Raw genomic sequence first — 16,102 nt, forward strand, 5'->3', positions numbered from 1 at the left:
ACTGAGTTACAGAAAACGCCAATGAACTCAAATATTTTATATCAAATTAAACTTTTACATCAACAATTATCTATGTTAACTGTGAGAGAAATAGAGACTAAGTTGAACAATGTAAGGCAGAGAAATTTTGAATTTGCAAATAAATCAGGGAGATGGTTAGCTTATAAACTGAGGAAAGAGAGAAAAAAAAAATAAAAATTCAAGAAGGTATAAAGTTCTCATAGATAATGAGAGAATTCAGAAATCCTTCCATGACTTTTATTCAAACCTGTATAAAAACAGGAGGTCTCTCTGGAAAAGATGGATCAATACTTGAAAAAACGAAAGTTACCAAAACTCTCACAATCACAGAGACGAACTATGAACAGCCCTATAACAACTTTTGAAATAGTTGAAGACATGAAAAAGATCAAAGTAGGGACAGCACCAGGACCAGGTGGATTATCAAGTTTGTACTATAAATGCTTTGAAGACCAACTTCTACAACTGCTCCAAAGGTGATGAATTCTATATTGCAGGGATCTGCAATGCCAGAATCTTGGAAAGAGGCCAATATTGCATTATTACCAAAGGAGGGACAGGATCTTACTTTAACTAAGAATTAACAGACCAATTTCATTGCTGAGCAATAATTATAAAACATTTACTTCAATATTGGCTAATAGATTAAAGAAAATTTTACAGGACTTTATTCATGATGATCAATGTGGCTTTTTACCCAGAAGACAATTAAGAGACAATGTGAGAATATTATTGGATATTATTAAATATTTACAACAACATAATGAAAAACAAGCATCTTTCTCTAGACGCAGAGCAAGCTTTTGACAATTCGAACTGGTCCTTTGACAGTTTGAACTTTAAAGTTTTGGAAGATATGGAGTTTGGGGGAAACTTTATCCAAGGAATTAAGTCAATATATACACCTCAACAGAGAGCCAGTCTGGTGTAGTGGTTAAGGCATCAAGCTAGAAACTGGGAGACCATGGGTTCTAGTCCCACCTTATGCACAAAGCCAGCAGGGAGACCTTGGGCCAGTCACTTTCTCTCAGCCCTAGGAAGGGAAGGAGGCAATGGCAAACCACTTCTGAAAAACCTTGCCAAGAAAACTGCATGGACTTGTCCAGGGAGTCTCCAAGAATCAGTTAAGAGTGAACAGATTAAAAAAGACAAAAAACAAAAAACTCAACAGGCACATATTATTGTTAATGGTGATTTAACCAAACCATGTGAGATACAGAAAGGGACAAGACAAGGATGTCCTTTGCCCCCTTTACTTTTTATTTTAGTCCTGGAAGTGTTAAACAGAGTTATTAGACAAGATGAAAAGATAAAGGACTTGAAGGTTAAAAAAGAAGTTTACAAACTGAGGGCTTTTGCTGATGACTTAGTTTTGACCTACAAGAGCCTTTGAACGATACTGAATATTTGATAAAGAAATTGAAAGACTTTGGGACATTAGCTGGTTTAAAAATAAATAAACAAAAAACAAAGATGTTGGTTAAAAACCTGCCTATACAAGATCAAGAGATATTGATAAACAAGACTGGTTTTAAGATTGAGTAAAATGTTAAATATCTGGGAGTTACATTGTCAAATGTGAATTGTATGTTGTTTCAGAATAATTATGATATGGTATGGAATGATGTTAAAAAAGATTTATTGAAGTGGGGTAAACTTCAATTATTGTTGGGAAGGATCTCAGTGATTAAGATGATTGTTTTACCAAGGATGTTATTTTTATTTCAGACAATACCAATACTGACAACAGATGTACCATTTAAACAATGGCAAAAAGATATTTTAAGTTTATATGGTAAGGGAAAAAAGCAAGAATTAAGTACAAATTGTAACAAGATGTTAAGGAATGAGGGGGGTTAGGACCTTCTGATTTGAAATTGTATTTTGATGCCTGTTGTTTGTTATGGATGAAGGAGTGGGTGACTTTGAGGAAGAAGTTATTAGAGTTGGAAGGTCATGACTTAAGATTTGGGTGTCATGGCTATTTATCATATGAGAAAGCTAAGGTTAATATGGATTTTAAAAATCATATCTATCTCTCTATCTCTCTATCTATCTCCCGCCTTTATTATTTTTAAACAACTCAAGGCAGCAAACATACCTAATACTCCTTCCTCCTATTTTCCCCACAACAGCAACCCTGTGAGGTGAGTTGGGCTGAGAGAGTGACTGGCCCAAGGTCACCCATCTGGCTTTCATCTTAAGGAGGGACTAGAACTCTCAGTCTCCTGGTTTCTATCCCATATTAGGCATGCCGTATTAAGAGTTTGGAATAACTATAAAACAAGATTGTCTCCTAAAATTCCTTTATGGTTATCACCCCGAGAAGCTTTTTTCAGAAGTGAGATGAGTGTGAAACCGACATGGTTGACTTATGCTAAATTACTTTGTTGAAGGAGAACCTAAGTTAAAAACAAGAGAAGAATTGGAAATGGAGTGCTTTACTTGTCACTTGTCATTGTTTTACCTATGCACAATTGACAGAATAATTTAATTTGGATAAGAAGATTTATAATTTTGTGAATGAAAAAACCCAGTTCGAAGTGTATCTATGCACTAATGATGAGCATGTTATTGCTAAGAGATATAAACTATTATTGCAAATGAACTTGGAGGATGAGTATGTTAAAGGCTGTATGATTAAATAGGCAAAGAATTTTGGATATAATATCATGCTACAGTGGAAGAATGGATGGTAAAATAATGTAACTGACAGAGATGGTGAAACTGACTACATTGATCAGAGAAAATAATTTGTCTAACTTTGTTTCTACTTGGAAACCACTTTTGGACCTTCTGCTTGTAACTGAAAAAAATGAAGTTTTGATTTTGGGATTTGATGATTAGATTGGTATAATGTTTATTATAATTAAAATTAGAGCAAGAGGTTAATGTATTTTTCATTTGCATCTGTGCTGGAGAAGGTCAGAAGTCACTCTTTTTGCTGTGCTTCTTTCTATTTATTTCTGCAGTTTTTAGTTTGTCTCTTTTCTCTTTAGTCTTTCTTTAATCTTTTTTTATCTTTTTGTATTTTATCTTTATTTTGAAAATTTAATAAAGTTTCTTTAAAAAAAAAGAAATTAATTTTATTATGGTAGTTCTAACAGCCAAGTGAATGGCAATCTTCAAAATTTCACTGTTCTGCTAATATTCTGGTTGCTTTAAAAATGCAGGCACAAGCCTGAGAATTACACTGATGTCTCAAAAGAACACAAAACTGTTCTGAGTTTCAAGCATGCTCATCACTAAATTACAAAATCAACTTGACAAAGGACATTTTAAAACATCATTAAAAGGCTAATTATGCAATGCCAACCAACTTCCTTTTGTCTAGTATGAAAGGGAAACTTCGTACTTTACCAGGGTGAATATAATAGTCTATGAATTATAAGATCAAAGAAGCAAACTGGATGTTTTCTAAAGTAAGAATTCATCCACCAAGTTTTACCCTTACCACAGCTAAAAGAGCTGTGAAAGGGATCAGCACTAAACCCAAAGGACAGGCTGTGCACAGCAAGAAAGAGAGCAACTCCCCCGTGCTTTTTGCAGGTCACTATGAAGGACCATGTTAGCAGATCTACTCCAGACCCTTAACAGGCGGCTTTGCTGCTACCAGTAATTAGCTTGGACAGCTCTGGCTTCAAGAGTAGCAGCAAGGCTACACCATAATGAGCTCAGCTGGGATTAGCAGGACAGGGCAAGGAACCAAGAGAGCTGAGGCATTCTGCATTGCGTATGTATCAGGGAGATCAAACAAGGATGGCTGGCTAGGTTATCCCCTCACCACCTCATTCCAAAAATGAAGCACGGCAGTGTTTAAAATACAGGCTAATGAAGAGCGACACCTCCAGCAGATGAGAGCCACATTAATTAACACAATCCCTAGCTCATGCAATACTGTTTCATTTAGTGCTGGCAAACTAATTGTCACTGATTTAAGGGTGGGATATGGAGTGGGGGTAGGAAGAGGCTAACATTTTGCTTCTCTATTGCTGGTAGAGAAAGATGATTTAACTTTTGGGATTTGAAAAGAATTCTCTGTTTGGCCTTCAAGAGTCTACAAGAAGAAGGTAAGCAAATCAACCACACACTGCTAAAGGTATATGTATTTTAAAATAAAATTTAAAAACTCACTTTTCAATCAACAGCTTTTTGTGTTCTTTTTTAAAATATGCCAGCTCATTCCATACTGCATCAGAATTTTCTTGACGCAGATGCTGAGGGTCTGAACGCTCTTTTCCACTCTTATTGTTTCCAGGCCTGTAAATTTAAGAAAACAATTTTCTGTGAAATAAATCAACTTTAAATACCAAATGAACAAAGTAATGCTTTAGCACTTGATATTGCTACATTTAGTGAAATTGCTGAAGCTCTCCTATATGTTGATCTAAACAAATTAATCTTAAAGAAGATAAATTGGAGATGGGGTACCACAGTTGAGACTTGATGTGTTTCTGGTAATACTGTTATCTTTCTCATATAGTTGAAAGAGAGAAATAAAAGATAAAGAAGTCATAAGTCTCAGGGAAAGGTTAAGTATTGCCTATTCTCCCAGTTTCCTCTACCAACTATTCTTTAACTGAGGCAAACTCCTGATCTGAACAAAGAATGTAAACTTGCCCTATTTTAAAGCAGCAGAATACTAAATGCTTTAGAATCCTATATTAAAACAGAAATGCAAGGTGGAGAAACACAATGAATATTAGGGAAACACAAGTAAAGACACTGAATTATTTTAAACCTTCTACAGAATTAAGAAAAACGCAAAAACATGTCTCTTAATCTGTAAATCTGAAATTTGAGAAAATCAATGAAACTGTAAAACCTAAATGAATTAAAAGACCACTATTTGTAAAACCAAGTAGTCAGAATAGTTACACACAACTGTGAAAGCAAGGTAGAGATGGTTTGGATAAAGAAAATAGTTGTAGCAGCAATGGCCAGAATTACTGGAAATCTATAATAAAAAAAGGTTATGGTATTAACAGCTCACATGCTTAGAATCGGGATCACACTGAATGAGTCAACAGGACAAGCTAACAGAAATTTGGCAGCAGAGCTGGGTGAGGGAAGTCATAGTGGAGATCCTTAACAATTTTCTCTCCAAGCAGACAATGCACATTCAGCCCAGTTGACAATAAGAAAAAATAAGGTAGGATCCATAAAATATAGAAAATGGAGTGGCTCTGTAATCATTACTTGAAACATATTTGCTGTGTTGGTTTTCTACCTAAAAACATTGTTCGTGTGAAGTAAATGCAAAGACACTGGAGTGCTTGAAAAAAAAAACAAGTGCTACTACCACAAGTCTGTAAATTTTAAAACTAGCATAATGAAATGGCATCCAATGTTGTGTAAACAGATCTTTAACAGTCATGCATCAGTTGTTTGTTTTAATCATGGTATTTAACACTCTCTCTGCTTGATAGTCAAAACAGGGAATTCTAGTTGGGATATGATAATCGATTAAAATCGTTGCTGAAATATGAAATTCACTGGGTGGCATTGGATAAACTTATCTTCTAGTCAGTTCTATCAAGGCTGCATAATTGTTGTTAATGTACAATTAGATAAGTTCAAGGACATCTCCTTAGTACCAGTTTTCTGCCTGAGAATAGTTCAATTGTTTTAAGTGCATCTGAGCAGCATACAGCCACTCCTTGTTTAGTGACTTCCTCAGTTAGCGACCATTCACAAATACAATGGTAATAAATAGTAATAAAAAATTCATTTTCTGACCAATGTGTGTATTTATGACCAAATTTTGTGCACCTGACAACAAAAGCCTTCAGTGGGAAACTGATTAAGGTCTGGTCAGTTTCTGGCAGCAGGGCAAGCCAGCTGGAGGGTTCCAATCAACTAAACAAGGAAAAAAAACTGGGTCAGGCACAGGATACCATAAGAGAGAATTTTATCTGAATGAGATGGTAGTAACCAGTGATCTTTGCAGTGTCTCTCTCTGTGTCATGTGTCATGCGTTTGCTTAACGCCCATTGTGCTTAAGGACAAAACCACTGGAATGGATTGCGACTAAACGAGAAGAGGGTGTATAGTTCTTTTAGTGTGTAGTAGACGCAAGCTATACACAGGACTCACTGTCTTCCTTTGGAAAGACAAATGCTGGATAAGTTATAACTGAAATAGAGCATGAAAGTTTCTATACCTTCTACTGCTGATTATGATGCTACATTTATTCCATTTATATTTGTCTCACACAATGGCAAGAACAAAGAGTGAATAAGAAAGACTTAGGAAGGAAAAAAAAAGCTCTCTAATTTATGTCCTGCAAATGTACTGATGTATAAAAACTGCCATAGAAGAAATCACATAATTAGTCTTTTAATTATAAATAGGAAGATTTTCTTGACTGTCTGAACTGATCTGTGTATATCTGACCATCCTCACAATTAAAAATCACTACAGTTTACATATTTAATCATTCATCTAAATTCTATTTATTTTATTAATTCATTAATTTTATTAGATTAAAACTTGACAAGTTACTTCTTGATTTAATATATACATGGTTTTACTTTTATAAGTACTTCAAAACTATCTATTGAGCCAGTTTGTTGTAGTGGTAAAGGTGATGGCCTAGAAATCAGGAGACTGTAAGTTCTAGTCCCGCCTTAGGCATTTATAAAATGAAAGCCAGCTGGGTGACTTTGGGCCAGTCACTCTCTCTCAGACCAACCCACCTCACAGGGTTGTTGTTGTTGTTGTGGGAAAAAAAAATAGGAGGCAGGAGAATTAGGTATGTTGCTGCTTTGAGTTATATATAAAAAATGTGGGATGAAAATCTAATTAACAGTAATTTATTGTTGCATAGCAGACTACAAGTTTATATAAGAGAAACCAAGATTTTGTTACACCCATTTCTAACACAGTTCAAGTTCTAATTTATTACAGTCATTGATCAATGCTTTATACAAATCTAAAATTATAAAATACCAACAAAATTAGGAACCAAAGGAAAAGGTAAAATAGATATGTGATCTGTGTAAAAAGAGTTTAAGTGCAATCCTTAAGATACTAAAATGAAATAAGATGCTAACAGTAGCATATTAATGAAATATAATTACTTAGATATTAAGTTAAGAACCCCACAAATATTAATATGTTAAGACAAACTTTATAAACCATATCCTGCCAGAAAGTGATAGTGAGCTTCCATAAAAATTTAAAAAAATGACTTAAAAAAGATGACTTAAGTGTTATAAAAATATAAGCAGGATTCTCAGTGAATTTGCCAGTGCCCAGTACCCTTAGCTATCTGTTTATGGATTTTAATTGTCGTTTCAGCCAAGTCTAGCAACATTATGTGTGATGAATGGTTCCTTATCTGAGAGGGGAAAGTCAAGAAGAAAACTATAATTATGACCTATAAAATGTGCCAATAAAGGAAGAATGAAAGTTTCCAAACTATACTGGTATTAGGGGCAGTATGAAATCACATGTGTGATGGTCTCAACAGCATTTGCACTGCATGGACAGATTCTCCTATTATTTCCTACAGGTAGTCCTCAGGTCACAACAGCAGTTGGGACTGGAATTTCCATTGCTAAGCAATGAAGTTGTAAATCGTGACATCACATGACTGCATCGCTTAGCAATGGTAATCCCGGCAGTCCCATTGCTGTCGTTCAGCGAGGACCATGCGGGTCATTAAGCGAGCACTTCACATGAGTGTGATGTTGGAAAAGGCAGGAATCCAGAAGCACTTGCTTATTGCTGCTGAAACCACATCCCAAGCAAGCAGGCCAGCAGGTGAGATGCCATGGGTGAGCACTATGGAGTACAGGTGGCGGGTGCTATGGAGTACAGGCAGGTGGACAAGAGCTATGGAGTACTGATGGGCGGCTGGGTGCCACAGGCAGGTGCTATGGAGTACTGGTGGGCAGGTGCTGTGGACATGCATTACAGAGTAGCGACAGGAGGGTGCTGTGGGCGGGGGCTATAGAGTACAAATTCCCCATGACACCTGGGGGCTCCTTGGGAGAAAAAGTGGCAGGAGCAGAAGCAACTCGCAAGAGTGACTTCCGACCTCCTGCCAGCTGCTCCACTGAATTTGCCTGTAGGAAGCCAGCAGGGAAGGTTGCAAATGGAGATCATGTGACTGTGGGATGCTGCAACAATTTTCATTGCAAGGAGGGTAAAGCATCGAACTGTGTTATTCTTTTCATAGTTTCCATTGGCTGGGTTGTAGTGGGTTGGGTGGCGAGGCACTTTTTGATAAAGTTGAGCGGGTATCCATTTTGTTGGAAGATGCTGTACAGATGATCTTTTTCTTTTTTCTGGTGTTCTGGGTTGCTGCAGTGCGTAAGTGCTCTTCTGAATAGTGTTCTTACACAGCTTCTCTTGTGGGAGGTTGGATTGCTACTTTGGTAATGAAGCACTTGGTTGGTGTGGGTAGCTTTCCTGTAGACTTGTGTTTCTAACTTAACATCATTTCCTCTACTGATGAGGATGTCCAGGAATGGTAGTGAGTTGTTGTTTTCTTCCTCCCTTGTGAATTTTATTCCATTAAAGATGTTATTGATGGTTGTGTGAGTTTCTTCCAGTTGTTTCTTTTGTATTATGACAAAAGTGTCATCTACATACCAGGTCCATACTTTGGGTTGCATGTGTGGGAGTGCTATCCTTTCCAGGCGCTGATTACAATCTCTGCTACAAGTCCTGAAATCGGTGATCCCATGGGTTTTCCTTTGATCTGTTAGTATATTTCTCCATCAGACTGAAAGTAGGTTGTAAGGCAGAGGTTGATGAGGTCCATTATCCTGGGTATTTCTATTTTGGTGTATTTGGCTAGGTCAGGTGTGTTGCGCAGAACCGCAGCCATGGATTCTTTCGCTAGTGCCGGGTCTATGGAAGTGAAGAAGGCTGTAATGTCGAATGATACCATGATCTCATCTTCTTCTATTTTGATGTTTTTGATTTTCTGGAGGCACTGTAGTGGGGAGTTGATCGAATGTTCACTCTCCTCTGTGAGGTGTCTGAGTTTCTTTGTAAGCTCTTTAGCTATGTTATATGTGGGAGTCCCTGGTAATAATACAATGGGCCAAAGTGGTATGCCTGGCTTGTGTATCTTGGGGCGTCCATAGAACACTGCAGCAACCCAGAACACCAGAAAAAAGAAAAAGAACATCTGCACAGCATCTTCCAACAAATGGATACCTGCTCAACTTTATCAAAAAGTGCCTCACCACCCAACCCACTACAATCCAGCCAATGGAAACTATGAAAAGGATAACACTGCCATACATCAGAAACATCTCAGAAACCACCAACAGACTGATACAACCACATGGCATCACCGTAGCACATAAGCCAACTAAAACTCTTCAAAACATATTAAGCAACCCAAAAGACCCAATAGCCCAAGAAGAAAAAAACAGGAGTTATTTACAACATACAATGCAAAGACTGTAACAGCCACTATGTAGGACAGACAGGCAGAAGACTAGCAGAGCGCATCCACGAACACCAACTAGCAGTCAGAAGACACGATGAGAACTTCTTAATCTCACAACACACGGACAGACTCGACCATAGTTTCAACTGGGAAACTGTGAGCATCCTAAACCAAGCCAAATCCAAAAACTCCAGAGAATTCCTGGAAGCCTGGCACTCAGACAAAGCAGCCATCAACAGACACATAGAGGTAAACAACATCTACATACCATTCAAAAGAGACAATAGAAAAGCCAAAAGACCAGGACACTCCCTTGCCAGTAATCAACACCCAGATATGCAAAAATCAACACCAGATGAACCATCAAACAGCACAATATACCCTAATCAAGGAACTATCAACTCAGGCAATCAACCAAGCAGCAAACAACAGCCCAATCAAAGAACTCCCAAGGAGAGAACAACATCCCTACCAACACAAGCAGGGCAAGCCATGGTATATAAACTGAGAGCAAGGCCCACTCCCTCTTTGCACTGAAGATGTTGCCTAGTCTGGCAATGAAACGCTTGCAAGAAAACAACAAGGCTCAGAGAGCACCAAGGACTCCATGGAATATATCAGACCATTTCTCTATATAATACAAACACTAACATAAACATTTCGAATTAAAAGCACTTCAAAGAAAAAATAAACTTTTTAAGAATAGTAAGACAGCAGAACAGTTCTTCATTAACTTCATTATAAGAACTCTGCACAACTTTAAAAATGTTTGTATGTGTTTATCAATAGTTTGGTTATTAGGATACTTTTATTTTTGTTATAACAAGATGAATAGCTTTTAGAGAGCCAGTTCAAGGTTAATGTTCTAATTATATCTATTACATTTATCTTTAGATTGTATGTAAAGTTTAGATGATAAATTGAAAAAAAATCCTACATTGCTATATATATTTGGTATGTCCTAATTTATTTTCAGAATGTTAATACAGTTTGAACCATTCATTCCATCTCCCTTTTTCTATTTAAGATGATTCAGTACTATAGATTTATAACAACAATTCAACTGTGAGAATAGGGTGCAATAAATACCTTGTTAAGCATAGTGTTTAGATTTTAAAAAGAAGTCAAGACTTCATAATGAGAGATATCACAGATATGGGTCCTTGTGCTGGTTAATGACTGCAATAAAGTTATTTCAATACATAGACATGGGCCTATAAACTGAAAAACTGGCAGACACAGAGAAAGATATGGGAACAGAATTTAGGTTGACTCCTGTGTATGATATCACAGTTTAGATCTTAAGATTAATATGAAACAAGGTTTAAAATCACCTAAACATGTTTAAGCAATGTCACTATTTTATAGATTAAAAACACATGTTGTTCTTATAAATCGTTGATAAAAGTTACAGATAAATAACCTGAGCTAACAGGAAAAGTGGGATGCCACCAACAGTACCCCACCACTCCTCATTTATTGAGAAAAATAAACTAAACAGTAGAAACAAATTTCTATAAAATGAGAAAGGGTTTAGTTATAACTTTATTCATTTATGGTCCTAGACTAATTATAAAAGCAAAGCACAACAATTATGGTAAATTTAATAATAAATAAATAAAATTATATTAAAAAACTGAAACAGTTAATGATAGGTGGTTTTAAAAAGCCATGGCTATAGGTAAGAATTTGGTTACTTTTTAGAGGTTTCTGTGAAATGAACACATAGGAGAGCTGTGATTTCATAATCACAGGAATACAACTTGAGCTATGTCACCATTGGGTATATAATGGGCATTTTAATGGCACATGTGATGCATGCTCAGCCTCTGTATAAGAGCACAGGCAAGTATGGCTTTCACATGGAATGTTAGTTGGTTGTCCTAATGGGTGGCACCCCAATTCATGCCAAAATAAAAAAGTCTCCTGTGAGGGACATATAGGATTCAAAAAAATATGTAGGAATAGTCCAAGGCTGAGAAGCAATTATATTATGGAAAAAATGGGAAATATTGGCTCTGTGAATTTGAATATCTCAGTCCCAAGGGCTGAAAGTGTCAGCAAGGAAAGGCCACAATCTGCCAAGTCAATGTTAATTTACGTCCTTACATAGAGCCAAACCTGTTTAGCAAGATGAGAAGGGCCAGGGAAATTCCTCAAAAGCCAGAATTTGAGTCAGTGGTGTCCCAAAGAAGATGCAGCCTAATTCTAACCATATTTGAGTACTACAAGTTGAGTGAGAGACATGAATTCTAATTTTTAAAAATCTGGGTAGGATGACTTCTAAGTTTGTTATCTCCTTATAGACACACAACTGAGCACCATATAGCATCATACCCAGAACTTTAGCTTTAAATAATTTAATGGCAGCTGGGGCATATGTATTTCCAAACCAACTTGTGAATTTAACAATTGCAAGATATACCTTTTTGGCTCTTCTAAATAGTTCTCTTGCTGAAACTGACCAACCAGTAGAAGAATAACATTTAACTCCCAAGTATTTAAAAGATTACCCTATTCAATAAGCTTACCATTGATTGTCCATTTAATCGGAGAATTAAAACACTTCCTAAAACATATCAAGACCTTCATTTTGGAGTAGTTAATTTCAAAACATTATCTAGTGGAATAATGGCCACACTATCAGTATAAATGTGAGGTGAGGCAGGCCCCCACTTCTCTGGACTTCCAGAAAGGGATAAAGACCTGGCGCTGCCATCTCGCTTGGGGCAGGGGGAGGGGTAATCAACTCTGGGGGTGGTTAGCGCCCTAAAGAGGCCCCATGTATTTATGAATTAAAATTAAGAACTTTTAATATCACCATCCTGGATTTTATATTTATATTTATTTAAGAGGTACTGTTTTTATTGTATTTTAATCTGCATTTAGTTTTAGTTTTATTGTAAACCACCCAGAGTCCCTCGTTTAAGGGAGATGGGCGGTGACAAAATCTGAAAAATAAATAAATAAATAAATAAATAATAGGAATAGAAATGGGGCTGTGTGCAAGGGATGGAGGATGGAATGTTGCCTTGGCAAAAACCTCAGTGATGTCATTAACATAAAATTGACAATAGTGGGGCACATTTGCAAGTAGAGATAGGTTCAGTTAGGACACCTGGGTGGATACCCTTGACTTAGATGGTAGTGTTATAATGTACTAGTATAATTAGTTTCAGTATATGTCAATCAACCAAAGTGGCAGCTAACTTTCTCTAGAGTCTTTCATGAGGTATTGAATCAAAGTCTGCCCTTAAGTCTATAAAAGCAATATAAAGAGGGCCTTTAGGCAAGTTATAATACTTCTCAGTGAGATGATATAATATGATGCATTAGACCATGGTACAGCAACCTGATCTGAAGTGAGCCTGCTCAGAGGCCAAGATAGTTTTTTGAAGGACAACCAGTCTAAGAGTTCACAGTGCAACAATCTGGCATATAATTTACTGATTATGGATATAAGACTAATTGGACAGTAATTTGCAGGATCACTTCTACCACTTTTTTGTATATTAGAAGAATAATGGAATTAAGCCAACTAATACATAAATAATTATTTATAGCTTTGAAAGGGGGGCTAGCACAGCGGCCCATCATACAGAACTAAATTTTAAGAATTCCAGTAAAACTAAATCTTTCCTTGGGGCTTAACAATTTGTCAGTTCTGCCAAGGTGAAAGTGAGGGTCATTCAGTGAGAAATCCATTCCAAACTGGACATGAGATACAGTAAATATACCACAATAATACTGAGCAGAAGACTCAGAAGAGATTAAGTTATTATTATCAGAGTTAACTTTGGCAGGGAATCAAGAAACAAGGAGCAAAAACACGCAGTCATTTTTGTTGATCACAGCCTGTTGGACCCCAGTTCAAATCTCTAAAGCCTAGTTTTGCTTTTTCTCCTTTAAAAGCCATTCAGGTGTAAGGGTTCTGAATCACAGATCTCTTACAGAAATAATATTTCAAATTGTTTTAAATTGTCTATGAAATCTGGGCTGGATCATTTGGAATGCCATCTTGCAATGTTCTAGGACAAGCGTTGTACAGTGAGGGAGGAGGTTGGCAGTCTACCAGAAGAAACTGCCCAAGAAGCAGAAGAATAAATATTCATAGATGTTAAATCTGCAGTGTCAGAAAGAGCCCAAGCAGACAGTGGGCAAGAATGTGAGTGGTGGATTTTGTCCTGAAACTTATAGGATCTTTTAGCAAGTTTTCCCAAATAGATGTAAATATTATCCTGCTCGGGTGGTGAAACATGGATCTGCACAGAAGCATTCACAGATTGGTCCACTAAGTCAGAATCTGAGATACTGATATAGACTGTTACTGTACAATAGTTTTCCTTTCTGGATAAGCAGGGTAGGGAGGGTATATGCCATCTGGGGAGAAGAGGTATTGCGCTCATTGGAAATCATTGGAAGAAACAATAATGTTGGCCATTTGAGTCAGTTTCATATTCATGCTTATCAAAAGGCAGGCTCAAGTCTGCAGGCATGCTAGCTATAAGACCATTTGGGAGCAGACTAACAAGTTTCTCCCATAGGGTAAAGGAATTTCTGACTTCCTTCCTAGTTATAATACAAGATAAGCACGTTGGCAGCTCAAACTCTTCCTTCCTAATTATTTTCATCACATATAGAAAATGTGAAAAACTGAAAAAAATAACCACAAAATGAAAGAGCTATAGATCATTTGGCAAGATGAGAACAGCAGTTACATTTCTTATACAGTATGTGTTTTCTTCCATGAAAGTAAGAATACCAGGAAATGATTCTTCCCTCAGTTTAACCAATTCGTTGCATTTGAATTTAACATATATAGTTGGTCCAGTGAGTTGTGCAACTTACTTGCCATACTCTTCCTCCCATTGCTTTAATTGCTTTTTTACTGCCCTGTAGTGGGTCTGTAACATCTGCAGACGTTTCTTACGTTTTTCATGTGCTTGTCTCAGCTCATCATTTTCTTGGAACTGAATAACACCAAAACAAGCAAGACTGAGTAAACTTTAAGAACTTAAAATGACTGTATGCTATTGTTGAATTGCTTATTTCTGACCATTTATCAATATACAATTTATTACACCTAAATTGTCATTTGAAGAATTCAGTCTTAAATAAAAAAAATGTTGTACTTGTCCAAAAGTTAGAGAAACTGCTTGGCTGGGACCTAAAGAACTGTATAACTGGTTCTGTATGCTCATCAGAAATTTGGATTTGTGCATCTCAAGGAACAGTCAAGAGCACAGTAAACTCCTTTTGAAATTACGTGAGTTTTAAAGCAATCTACAGCATGAATCAACGCAAAAAAAACCCTGAAATCCTAAAATGGCACTTGAAATCATACAGAATTAATGAAGACTTTTACGAATTGATTGTAGAAGCTGAACAATATATTTATAACACCTCATATTATACCAAATATTTTCTACCAGATCACTTGGTCTGGTAGGAACAGACCAGAATTAAAACATCTTAATATTTAAACTTAAACTGTGACTATAATCTGAGAGACATCAGATGACTACCTAGAGGAAATTTCTCATAAATCAGTGGATTGGTAATAATGCCTGGAGATTATTTAAAACAATATTTAAAACTCAACTGGAATACTATATATTCCACAATTTAAGAAAGGGTCATCCAAATCCAGGGAAAGGCCAGTATGGCTTTTTAATAGTGTAAAAGGTAAGACAACTTCCTTCAGGAAATGGAAAACCTGTCCTAATGAGAACAAAAGGAGCATAAAATAATCTGAGGCTATTACGGCAAATGAACAAATGAATGAAACAATGAAACAATAAGAACTGCTTTAAATATCTAAAGCAGAAAACCATTCCAGAAAGCAGTTAGATGGCAAAGGAGTGAAATGGATGCTGGAATTTTAAGGAGGACATGGAGACTGTGGAGGAACAATTCTTTTCATTTGTCTTTATACCAGAAGATATAGGACAAACACTTGGGCCTGTACTGACTTTCTCAGAGAAGGAACTAGAACTATAGCAAATTGTCATGAGCACTGATGGCGAGCAGGAGGGGGCCCCTATCCAGGGGCGAAAACGCATGCGTGGTACTGAGGAGTTAAGCAGCCATTCAAAGAGACACAGATCAGACCCGCCTTGACTTTTGGGGTTTATCTGTCTGGGTTTTTCCCACGCTTCTTCAGTTTGTTAGGATTTTCTGTCTAATGTAGCAGTAATAAAACACTAGAGACCTATTCCTTGTCTCAGCGTGGTTCCTGGCTGTTAGGACACAAATTGAGGTAACAGAAGAATATACTTTAACAGGACAACTAAGTAATAAATCACTGGTTTTGGATTGCATCCACCAAAAAATTCAAATGTAAAGTTGCTGACCTTCTAGCAACAATACGTGGCTTGTGCCCCTGCTGGGGCTCAGTAACAGAGAACTGGAAAGTAGCCCCTGTTACACCAGTTTTTAAAAAGGAATCCAGGGGAGCACTGGGAAATTAAAGGTGTTCTCAAGCATCTCTACTGGAATCATTTTTAACTTGTTCATAAATGATCCTGAGTTGGGGTAAGCAGTAAGTTAGCCATGTTTGTGAGTGCCATGAAACAAGTCAGAGTGATTAAAAATACAAGTATTTGGAATAAGCCTCAGAAGGATCTTTTTAAATTGGGTGAACCAAATTACACATGCTCACCGCACTGG

General features: G+C 36.8%; 1 protein-coding gene across 2 annotated transcripts in view; it reads right to left on the bottom strand.

Moving 5' to 3' along the window:
* Positions 1-16,102, bottom strand: part of CNTLN (centlein) — a 230,503-nt gene that overhangs the window by 102,071 nt on the left and 112,330 nt on the right. For both annotated transcript variants that reach the window (XR_010067314.1, XM_063295032.1), the window contains exons 11-12: positions 14,282-14,403; positions 4,156-4,281 (exon numbers count right to left, since the gene is read on the bottom strand). Coding sequence is in view for 1 of the 2 variants with exons in the window: in XM_063295032.1 (XP_063151102.1) it covers positions 4,156-4,281; positions 14,282-14,403 (248 nt within the window). In the remaining variant the exon portion in view is untranslated. The remainder of the gene's footprint in view (positions 1-4,155; positions 4,282-14,281; positions 14,404-16,102) is intronic.

The sequence above is a fragment of the Candoia aspera genome, chromosome 2 (genome assembly GCF_035149785.1).
Source record: "Candoia aspera isolate rCanAsp1 chromosome 2, rCanAsp1.hap2, whole genome shotgun sequence".
NCBI lineage: Eukaryota > Metazoa > Chordata > Lepidosauria > Squamata > Boidae > Candoia > Candoia aspera.